This window comes from Crotalus tigris, unplaced genomic scaffold, assembly GCF_016545835.1.
Source record: "Crotalus tigris isolate CLP2741 ecotype Arizona unplaced genomic scaffold, ASM1654583v1 scf7180000018081.1164505, whole genome shotgun sequence".
NCBI classification, from domain to species: domain Eukaryota; kingdom Metazoa; phylum Chordata; class Lepidosauria; order Squamata; family Viperidae; genus Crotalus; species Crotalus tigris.
The window spans coordinates 366,983-379,236 of record NW_024096813.1 but is presented as its reverse complement, the minus strand read 5'-3'; the positions used below and the strand labels follow the sequence as shown (position 1 = coordinate 379,236).

At 40.2% G+C, this 12,254-nt stretch overlaps 1 protein-coding gene across 2 annotated transcripts in view; it reads right to left on the bottom strand.

Moving 5' to 3' along the window:
* PRKCE (protein kinase C epsilon) overlaps positions 1-8,144 on the bottom strand; it is a 290,277-nt gene extending 282,133 nt beyond the window's left edge. For both annotated transcript variants that reach the window (XM_039347470.1, XM_039347471.1), the window contains exon 1: positions 5,849-8,144. In XM_039347470.1, coding sequence (XP_039203404.1) covers positions 5,849-6,196 — 348 coding nt within the window. In that variant the 5' untranslated portion in view covers positions 6,197-8,144. The remainder of the gene's footprint in view (positions 1-5,848) is intronic.
* Positions 8,145-12,254: the final 4,110 nt, after the last annotated feature.

Here is a 12,254-nt window from a genome sequence, read left to right as displayed (position 1 = left end):
CCCCCAGCCAATCAGAGCACAGCCAACCCCCCAGCCAATCAGAGCACAGCCATGCCCCTAACCAATCAGAACACACCTCCACCTAATCAGAACACAGCCAAGCTCCCACCCAATCAATTCATACCCCCACTGGCAGTTAAAAGGAAGAAACAGCTAAGACCACACATTGCTCCTCGAAGCACGAAGCTGAAAGCACCAGTCTGAAGATGACGAATGGGACTTCGTCGAAACGTCGCCAAGACACTTCCAATTTTACGCGGGAGAAAACCCAAACAACCAAAGATCTACATACATACATACATACATACATACATACATACATATATATATATATATATACACTATATAAAAAAATGGAAAAATAACCTTCTTAGTAGGAACAAAAGAAATAGCTGTATATTTCCACTGGTCTATCTAACTCAGCAATGTTTATATTCACTGGCAACAGCTTTCCAGAATAGGATAGACCAGGGTTTGGTCCAAGATCTCTCTGCATGCAGTAAAAGTACTGCTCAAATGAACCTCAGCTTTCCTTTATAAATCTTATTGCAATAACGTTGTCAAAGAAGTGGTTACAAAGTAATACACATTTAAACAAATCCTAACATAAAAGAAGAATGAAACAGACCTTGGAAGCTTAATAAGTATGGATTTATCTTTTCAAAATCTATTTTTTGTTATTTGAAATTATTAAGTGAAAAGATCCATGTAAAATGGATGTAATAATTCAAAGTATGTATATATGTATGTATGTATGTATGTATGAGGTTTTCGCAGGTGTTTGTATGTAGGTCTTTGGTTATTAGGGTTTTCTCCCGCGTAAAATTGGAAGTGTCTTGGTGACATTTCGACGAAGTCCCATTCATCATCTTCAGGCTGGTGTTTTCAGCTTCGTGCTTCGAGGAGCAATTGTATGTATATATGTATGTGTGTGTGTATTGACTAATGCAACTTGATTCAAATCATCTATATTTGGATTTTAACATGAAATTTATTACAATGTAAATACATGCTAATATGGGCCTAGGTTTGCTTTATATATGGGACATAGCTGTTCAGCTTGTCTACTGGGGGGGGGGGGTGACGGAGACCTGTTTCATAGGCAGATGTAAAGACATAATTACAGGCAGAATATGCAGTGCATCACTTTCAAAGGTTAAAGGAATCATTATGGCCAACTAACATAATTATCTGCCAAGGAAGGCAGAATCAGAAATGGAGCAAAATACCTTAAATGTCACTAGTTTCTTTAAAACGATTCATATATATCGCATATCAACATATGTTGACATCATTTATTTCTTCAACTGATTTTAACATATTGGTCTAGCACTGAATACCCAGCCTAGAAATATCTGATTTATCATTATTATTTTTTATTTTCAATCAGGAAGCTACTGTCAGGAAACCATAGTTATAATTTATTTCAATAACAGACCTGAAAAAACAGTTACTGTTTCTCTTTCAAGACCTGGAATTGGTGTTATAGATTTAAATAAGCAATTATGGTAATATGGTGTTGAAGCTCATATATCTATTTCCTTTTGCTCCCTGTTAAGAACAATTTTAACTACTCTCATGATTTCTTTAAAACCATTTCATTATATCTGCTTTGTTCTCTGTTTCATTGTGCTAACATTGTTGAGCATTTGCTAAAGATTAATTCATATACTATAGTTGTATAATTTTTTAAGTATACACCAACAAATATAACACATCAAAATGTTATATAATTCAGTTTTACTAGGATTGGTTGTAATTCTTTGCTGAATAGAAATCAACCCCAGATTTCACTCTGCACATCCCATGGAGCAGCTCTATTGCCTTATATCTAAACTGTCACACATCACAGAACAATTAAGAACCTGTACACTGAATTGCCAGGCTGTTTCCTATCCCCTCCCTGGTTAGATTGACAGTTTTAGCAAGGTGGCTACAGCACATGTCTTCAGCCATGTGATGGTTAGAGAGCTCTCGACAAAGGTTCCAGAAGCCATGTTTCCTCTGACTTCCATGAAGTGCTTTCTTCATCATTACCTGTCCTGCAGTTAGTTTCTAAAGACCGAGATATAAACTTAAACTGAAGCAGCAAGTCATTTTGTAAAAAGGAAACTCCTGCAAGCCACAGCTTCTTTGTGCTTCATGTGAAATGAGAACATGGCAGATAAACCTAAGCAAATACATTTGTTGTTTCACCCTCAGTTCTGCCATACCTGCAAAAGCAAACTGAAAACATTTCTTTAAGTTTGTGGACTATCACTTCTCCAAAACACTGATTCCTTGCCATCTAGAGTCTACTTGAACTCTTTGAAGTATTACTGCATGGCTCATTTAAGATGGGTCTTTTTCCTTTGAATCTTTGATATTTTTTTCTTGTACCCAAAAGGAAATTTTGGTCCCAAGGAACAGAGAGCATAGGCTTTATAATCAATCCATTTAAAAACAATAGTTACCTAGTTACATGATTGGGGAAAGCCTTTGCTTCAGACTTCGGCAAAGCCATTCTCAGTCTGCTGAGAGAACAAAATAACCCAAATATCACAAGGCTCAATTTTTAGTTGCAGCTTCCTGAGAATCTATATTAATGATCCCTGACCCAGAACCCATGTACGACTTCACCCAGCATCATCTGTTTTCTTGTAAATGTTCCTGAAACACTACATTTGAAGCTATAAATCAGTGCTTGGTAACATCCTTCTCATTGGAACTTTATGCTATTGTAAAAATGCACTTCTTTGCAACTGGGCTTGGAAAGCTACTGAGGTGCAGGAAGAGGAGTAGACTAATGTTGAGCAACCAAATTCAGTCTCTCTCTGCTCATATCATCATCATCATCATTATCATCATCATCATCATCATCATCACCATCATCTTCCCTGGTCCTTGGGAAGCAAGGTGGATAAAAATGCCAAATCCAGTCTAAACATCTGGCTGACTGTGAGGGGAACCATAATAAATAATATGCTGTGTAATATTACAATGTTATAAAGTCACTCTTGGGATGGTTTCAAACAAAATATTACTAATGCTACCCATCAAAATATGTTATTCTGTTTCTTTGTATTTTCCCTTTAGTTATTTTGTGTGTGTGTGTGTGTGTGATGAGAACAAAAGATGGAAGAAGCAGTAAAAAATATCATAGGAGGTTCTAGATAGAAGATATCACTGTCTGGAGCACCCACCCAAGAAAAATAGGCACTGCCTGACAAAAAGCATCATACTTTATTAGTCTTGGCTTCAGTTCCCCCATTTATAAAATAGGAACAGTGATGAGTCCTAGCAAAGGATTCCTAGGTGATTAAAGATTGCAAAATGTTTGTGCATCAGATGTGTCATACACTTAATTAATGTCATCAATAATGACTTCTAGAAGATTCTAACAAATTTTAGTTATTTATTTTAGTTCAGAAGTATGCACATGTCACAGATGTGAAGAATGAGGTTTGTTCTGCTACCTTAATAACATTCTGCAAGTTCAGGAAATCAGAATTAGTGCTCTCATACCAGTTTGAATTTTTGCTGACTTTTCAGCTGAACCCAAAATATACTACTCTTCAGATAAGAATTCAATAAATGCATCTAGTCAAGTGCTGGAAATAGTCCAAGAATAGTCCAAATTGAACTTACTCAATTCTTCTACCACTGAAATTATCATCTGAGCTTTAAAACCTTTTGAACAGATATACACATTTTATATAATACAAAGAACTACTTTAAAAAACAAACAGGAATTACATCAGAGGCTTCATCTACTTCCCAATGGATACTCACAGCAGTCTTCAAGAACTTTACTTTTTTTACAGCATACAATCACTTTTAATTGGTTTATATCAAATATTATATTTTCTTATACCCAATTTTATTTGTGTTCTTCTGTACATCCACACTACCAGAGTTTATCCTTCCCTATATTGAATTTGACCCAAAACTATCTTCACTCGTGCCAAATGCAAAAAAAAAACAACCATACCATGATCTAATCTGTATCCAGCCTCTTTCCTTTTCTGATCAATAAAGTGTAAACGCCCTCTTCCAATCTGTCTCTCACTCTGTATTAGCAATTGTGATAGACAAAAGCCATTTCATCCCTATTCTCAGAAAAATGGAATAACATAACTGTTAATGCCCCCTCCTCTTATTTATATTTTTTCCGTGCATTTACTGGTAAGTATCTTTCCAGTTGTCTGCAAAAAATCTAACAGACTATTTGGATGGCATGAGGGAAGATCAATTGTAAATAAATATGAACAGAAGCATTGAAATATTCCAAAGTCTTCCCTATTACTTTGTCAGCAATCCTCTATTATACTCAGCATCCCTGTGAATTGTGAAAGTAAAATGCAACCAGTCATTTTCCCCATTAGTCTTGACCACAGATGTATCTTGCTATGGTAGAGAAGATAAGTTTTAAACATTTTGTACAGGAAGAGAAGCTCTGGGAACTGGACACTGGACCTCTAATTGTAAAATTTCCCTTAAGATTGGTATTTCTAGCAAATTGGAAACAATTATACAAAAATGGGCAAAGAAATATTGTGAGACTGTCAAATTTGAAAGTGATCCCAAGATGATGCAAAACAGCACTGTGGAACTGTCCATAGTTATGCTGTATAATCCTTGTCAAAATCACCTAGAACATGTTATGCTTGTCTATTTAAAATGTTACTTCTTCTGTATGAGATTCTAGTGCTTTCTCTATCCCACATACTATATGGATAGAAACAACTGAGGGATGTGAAGATCTATGCTGATCTCCCAGTTCATTTGTTACTCTCTACCCAAAGCGAGGTTAATAAACAAATGGACATATAAGCTCAAGTATTTTTAATAAGGTTACCCTATGTAGAATCTCTGGGGCAAATGGATCTGAAAGAAGCTCTGCCCAAGCTCTTGCTTAGCCTGAAACAAGATCATAATTAATTTACTTTCTAGATTCATATCTAAAACCAGTGTTCATATTCTATCAGTCAGTCCCACCTTACTATGCGGTATTCGATAAAGTTTGTCAACCCAATCCTGTTGCATCATGACTTCCTGAATAGCTAAATAAATGTGTTGCCTGAGTATAAGTTACAGTACTTTCTAACTGTCAGCCTGTCCATCCTGATGGCTAAAAACAAAGCAGATGAAGGATATCTCAGAATCTGGAGTTCCTGTTTTTCTTTCCTGATTAGGAATACATGCTATGCATGAAGGGCACAAAAGAGAGAACCTCCAGAACCTTGATTTTACAACCAGCGCTTAAAAAAGCTGAGCTGGGTTGCAATGGCAAAAAAATTTCTTAGCTTTGGGAAGCAAAAAGAGCAAATGTGACATCTTGATCCTCAGAAGATGTTAGGTTTGGTTCAGGGGGAGGGACTTATTTATGTCTGGATACTTTATTTATATTGTTGTGGAGAGTTGCGTTATGAATATGTTTGTTAACTGCTGGGAGTCCTAGCAAATTACAGTGGGTTAGAAGTTGAATGAATAGATGATCAAATAAATAAATGGCAACAATCCCTAATCATACTGAGGCACTAGAGAAATAGAAAATTTAGCTGAATGTATTTTGGGGTATTTAAGTCGGTGGCAGAACTGAGGACCCTAAATCCTGGCTATCAAGATTCAGCTACATTGTGTGTTTTTCTTCTTAAAAAAATAAAAGGTGCATCTTCATTTTCACAAGGCAGATTTGAGACACCGCACCTCACATACTTCCAAGCATGTTTCAGCCACCTGCTTGAGCCCTCCATCCAAGATAATTGTGTAGCTGAGATACATCTGTCACACAAAAGGATAACCTTCATCTAGCTCAAAGCCACAAAAACAACCTGACCCCGGTATGGACACACTCTGGAGCACTCACCCAGTCCTCGAAGTGCCGGCTCCCGTTCTGCAGCAAGTCCTCAAACTGGATAGTACAGTTAGCTACAAAATCGTCGTACCCGATGGGGGCATCGTGGAAAACGGCCATTTCAATCTTCCTGCCATTGCTAACATCGGTAACAAATTCGTCGTTCCAGGCAGGGCTGTTGGTTTTCTGCTTGGTGGAGGTCTGCCCGATCCTGAAATCGTCCACATTGAGGGCAATGTATGGGTCCAGTAAAAAGGTCTGTGGCCTTGGACCCACCGCATGCCTTAGCGACCAAGGGGTGGGTTTGAGATTCACCGCTTCGCAGATTTTAATTTTCAGCATGCCATTAAAAACCACCATGGTTAGATGGCTTCACTTTTCCTTGGGATTAAGCACGCTCCGGAGCCAGGAAGGTTTCTAGGAGATGTCTCAATAAATAAGAAGGCAGGTTTAAGTGAAGTGGGGGGTGGGTGGGTGTAGGGGGCTCCTTTCGGTGGCTTTGGCTAGTTTTTCCTCTTGCGACACCCAGTGAATGCATACAGGCATACATATATATATACACACACATGTGTATATACACATGCATACAAACACACACGCATATATTTAAGAGAGATTGGCCTGTGTGTGTGTGTGTTAACGGAAAAACAAAGCGGGGGGCGAAGGGAAGGGGAGAGGGATCGCGTTCCTGCTTGCAGAAATCCGAGATGCAATCGCAGCACATTCAAAAGATCCTCTGAGCGGGGGATACAGGAGTGTATCTATATCTATATGTATATGCATATATATTATTTTTCTTAAAGAAAGACTTCCCCACCACCACCACCACCGGTCGTCTTTCTCTCTTTAGAGCATAATCCTTGAGCAGTCCTCCGCTGAAAGCAATCCGGCGCTCACGCTCTGCTGCTGACTTGCCTGTGCGGCGGCGGCGGCGGCGGCGGCGGCAGGAACAACAGGGGAGGGGAGGGAGGGGAGAGGAGAGGAGGGGGAAGGGGGTCGGAAAGAAAACCAAACACCCAGGAACACCGAACCTAACGCGCAGCCCTGCCCACTTCGCAGCCTTCCGACTGAAGGGGAGGGGGGAATCACACAGTCCGAGGAACCTTACATCCGCCTCGGCTGTCGCGGGAGCTTCCTCGCCTTCTCCGCCTCCTCCTCCTCCTCTTCCAAGGCCAAGGATCCAGGGGATCGAATCCAATGCATGAGGAGAAACTGCTCCCGATCGACCTGCTCGGGAAAGGAGGGCGGTTCTTTTCTGTTGTGTTCAGAGGATCAGTTAAAAAAAAAAAAAATCTCACGCCGTCAAACGAGGTTCCAGCCCTTCCCTCCCCCCTCCCCAAGGCCGCTGGTCTGGCTTGTGCCACAGGCTAAGCTTGCCTGATGCTGGGCGAGGAAGGCTCCCCCAGCTGGCCCGCTCGCTCCCTCGCTCGCTCGCTCGGTGTGTCTATCTCCCCAATGCAGGAAATGCGCAAAAGACGTCAGTGTGTGGATCTGTGTGTGAATAGAAAGTTTTGCCTGTTGGGGGAGCAATACGCTGCAAGGGATCACCGGCGAGAACAACAAGAGCTTTCCCTGCCGCCGCTCTTCGGGATCGTGGCTTTGGACAGAGACACACACACCCTTCCCCCCCCCCACACACACACACGCTGCCCCTTCCTCCTAGCGCAAGGACTCGGGCTGGGGCGCTTCTTCCGCCGCCTCCTTCCAGCACGCCCAAAGCTCTTCGGGCGTCTATGGGGAGGAGGGGCTGGCCAGTTCGTGACACTGCTGTCCCTCTTCCGCCTCCTCCATTGCCGCCTCCCCCCCCCCCAGTCCCGCGCGGGGAGGCAATTTTAAAAGTCGCGCTGCTTATTTTGCTTCGTTTGCGCCTCATCTTTCAGCCCCGGGTCGGAGCGGCGGCTGGCGAGCGCTTCAGGCTAAGGCCGCCTCCATGACACTCCAGGTAAGACCAAGACACAACTCGGGACATCCAAAGTCTCTTTCCCGGCGCCAGCGGAGCCGTCTTCAAGCTGGAGACTCTGCGTCGGCACATCTGGAGACCACCAGGTGGGGGAAGGATGCGCTGAAGCCTCGAGGTCATTCCTTCAATGGATCGGAGCCGCGGAGGGGACAGAATGCCAAGCTGGACAGCAAATGCTTGATCTGGTGTCCCGGGATACATTTCCATTGTCAAGGGCTCGGTCCATTTGCACTGTTCCAAACAGTGGGGTACAGGTAGTCCTCAACTTACAACAGTTCGTTTAGTGACCGTTCAAAGTGAAAAAAGTGACAAGTGCAGCATCCCCATGGTCATGTGATCAAAATTCAGATGCTTGACAACTGGTTCATATTTATGACAGTTGCCATGTCTTGGGGTCACGTGATCAGCTTTTGCAGACTTCTGACAAGCAAAATCAATGGGGAAGCCAGATTCACTTAACAATTATGTTACTAAACAACTGCAATGATTCACTTAACAATTGTGGCAAGAAAGGTTGTAAAATGGGCCAAAACTCACTTAACAAATGTCTCACTTAACAAATTTTGAGCTCAGTTGTGGTTATAAGTCAAGAACTACCTGTATATAGTTATTTTAGACAGTGCACTTAATGGTCCCTGGAGGAAAAGGAAAGTCACTTTCTTGCTGGGAGATTCACCAAATGAGCCTGCGTATTCCTGGGTAGGGGCAAGACTGACAGTACTCTAATAGTCTAGAACCGAACTAAATATCTAAATCAGTGGTTCTCAACCTTTTTAATGCTGCGACCCCCAACTAGTCGTAAGTCGAAGACTATTCAACCGGTCGTAAGTCGAGGACTACTCAACTGGTGCAGCACCGTTTGCAGAATGGGACTTTTGGCGGGCTCAGCAGGGCAGAGACAGCCTGGACAATTCCTATTGGCTTTTGAAAGCCAATAGAATTAGACTCTATTCAAGAGAGTCTATTCTATTGGCTTTCAAAAGCCAATAGAATAAAAGGGAGTAGCACAGCTAAGGAAAAGGGGAAAAAATGGCAGACTGCGTTGTTTGGCAACCCCTGTGAAATGGTCGTTCGACCCCAAATGGGGTCCCGACCCACAGGTTGAGAACCACTGATCTAAATGATATTAGCAGTCTTTCCAAAGGCACAGTTTCTCTTGCGGATACCACATGAGAATAAAATGTTTTTAAATATAATTTTAAAACATTAAGCATTCTTTGCTTGACTATGTATGTACAATATATATTTATAGCAAGTAAGGATAATGGATCCTACACTGTGGGTCTTGGGTCTGGCCTCAGTGGCTGGCTTTACCTGTGTTATATGGCTCAAGTTGTATTGGGAGCTATGGTGAGATTTCTGGCCTTGTATGTAATTATTCCTGATGCAGTATATAAAAATACCTCGGAAAAAAGATAAGTTCTTTATGCCTGCATTTTTCTTCACAAGTGCTTATTGTATGAATTTTTCCCATATGTGGATCCACATTGCCTCATTTCTCATGACACAGTGCAGTTTTCATAGTCCAAGTAAACCATTGCACATAAAAATGACACTGTAAAGATACATATATATGTTGTTAAAAACTGGGCTGCAGAATGCACAAACAGTACAATGCAAAACAATAATTGTATTCCCGTTCAGCTGTTTCCACAGGAAGCTCAGGTGAAATGGATCCCTATCACTACAGTATATGAACTAAACCAGTTTTGCTGCTCATCTTTAGAGTTCCTAGAATTGGGAAACTAAGACTAGTAGTGTTTGGACGGGAGACCTCTAGAGCAGTGTTTCTCAACCCTGGCAACTGTAAAATGTGTGGACTTCAACTCCTGTGGATTTCAGCTCCCATAATTCCCCAACCAGCTCTAGAGAACAGCTCTAGAATGGCTGAACTGTAAATTGGGAAATCAAAAACATCCAAGAAGAAAATAACTTCCCTACTGTTGCCAAGAAAATTATATGAAGATTTCCATGGAATCACCAAGAGAGGTTGACATGGGTGGATGTCAACTCTCAGCATTCCTTAGCCAGCATCTTAAACTTGTTGAGTTTAAGAAATACTAATATAGTCTACAGGATGGATATAAAATCAAATAGTTATAAAATAGTTATTAAGTCTATTTGAGCATGCACATACCACATACACAATATGCCATATACACATTTTTCATACAATCTTTCCATTTTTTTCAGGAATGAAATGTCTAAATAACATTATATAATGGAAAATGGCCAGAGCCCTGTGCTATTCCTAGCCAAAACAAACACAAAAAAGGGGAAATCACTTCATGAAATAAGAACATATGCTAATTTAAGTCATGCTTTAGTTTGAGATAAGAAATTATAGCAAAAGAAATAAGCAATGGCTTGAAATACAGTACTTCAGTAAACTCAGCCTTTAAGATGCTTTTTGTTCTCATTGTGAAATGTCTGAAGGAAAACTTGCATCAGAAGTAACAATGATTTGATACATGTTTATCTTGAACTAAATGTCATTTATTTAATTGTAAATATTCACACAAACTGACTCAAGCCCTGTAAATGAAGAATATTATGTATCACTTACAATATTTTAATATGTGGGTTGGGAAAGATTAAATAATTTAGTTTACTTCCATTTATCATGTAATTGTATTTATTTATTTGTTTATTTATTTAATTTCTATGGCTGCCCAAGTCAACTGAGTGGCTATATATATATTATATATATATTATATTGTATATGCAGGTTGTCCTTGATCTATGGCCACAATTGGGACTTAACAACTTTCATTGTTAAGCAATTCAATCAGCAAGTGCCCAATTTATAGTCATTAAGCAAAGCATGTGGTTGTTAAGCAGATCTGGCTTCTCCTATTGACTTTGCTTATCAGAAGTATCCAGGGAAGGGCATAAATGGTGATCATAAGACCCCAGGATGCTGCAACTGTCATAAATACATGCTTGATTGTCAAGCACCAGAATTTTAATCACATGACCATAGGGCACGGCAATGGTTGTTAAATGCAAGGGCCACTGATAAGTCACTTTTTTCAGCACTTTCCTAACTTCAAATGGTTGTTAAATGAATGTTCATAAGTCAGGAACTAGCTGTAGTGTTCATTTCTGTTTTAAGTAATTTGCTTAACCTATACAGTGCCATACTATAGGAAATTACAGGGAATAATAATAATAATAATAGTAATAATAAGTCCTTGGGAAGGACTCAACAGGTGGATAAAAATGCCAAATCCAATTTAAACATCTGGCTGGCTGTACAAACAAAAACAACAACAACAATAATAAGCCCATCTTCCCCTGTAAACGTCTCCAGCTAAGGAAAATATGACAATATGTTGGGATTTCGATGCTCCAGACGTGACTCGCAGCTACTTGATTATTAGAAGGGGCAGAGCTTTGGCTTGGCTGTGACTGAAAGAATTTCCTCAGCTCTCTCCCCCTCGGTGCCTGGGAAGTAGAGAGGAAACCAAAGGAAAACTTAGTTCCTCATCTGGATCCAAGGCAAGGAGTTTGAACCACTCTCTCCTGGGAGAGATGTTGAAGGGAGGAGGAGAAATGCTAGCCCACAAAACAATTCAACAGGATGACCTGGAGTTTCCATTAGTCCCCCCCCCCCCGTGTTCAGCCGTGACACTGGTGAGGAAGCGTTGTTCCAGTCAGAAGATACTTAGGCAATTGTAATAAAATATTACTTTCATGTCAAATTATTTTTAATTGATTGATCAGATAAGTTCAGAGATTTTTAACTCCTTTCTCTTCCTTTCCTGTGGATGCTGGAAATCTGTTAGGCATCACAGCAGTTCACATAAAAAAAATTTAAAAAAGCAAAACAAAAGCTTTTTATGTATCTCAGTAGCGTTTACTCCATCAGTGCCAAAGTAAATGTTAAAACCAGCATTTTGTATGGAAATGACTAATTCCAGGCAAGGCCACTAGGAAGGGTCCCTTTAACGGAGACATTTTCTGTCAAACTCCTGACAAATAGAGAACCTGCATTATGAGCAGATATAGAAAATTGATTCTAAATTGTGTGTGTGAGAGAGAGATTAAAGATGGGGGGGAATGGTCCAGTGGACTGGCATCATATTATGAAAACCAACCTTTTAGTCAGTGGTTTTGTTAGTCTTTTTGATATTCCAGCATCACATTATGAAAACTTGGCCTCTCCTATGGGTTATCCAGCCTCACTCAGTATCATAAAAATAAAACAAGACCAAATCTAACATTTACAATATTCCCAGCATTGTTTCTATGAACAACCCATGAGAACCTTTGATTAAATGAATTATTTTTAAAAATGTAATGATGTAATTTTAAAAAACCATTTAATACACAGACACATTGTGTATTAAAGACACACTGAACAATAAAAAACCATCTTAGAAGTACCATATCTTCATGTTGTTTTACAATGTGGGTTAGTACTTACTGTATGATGGGTGTGTTGTTATATTTACT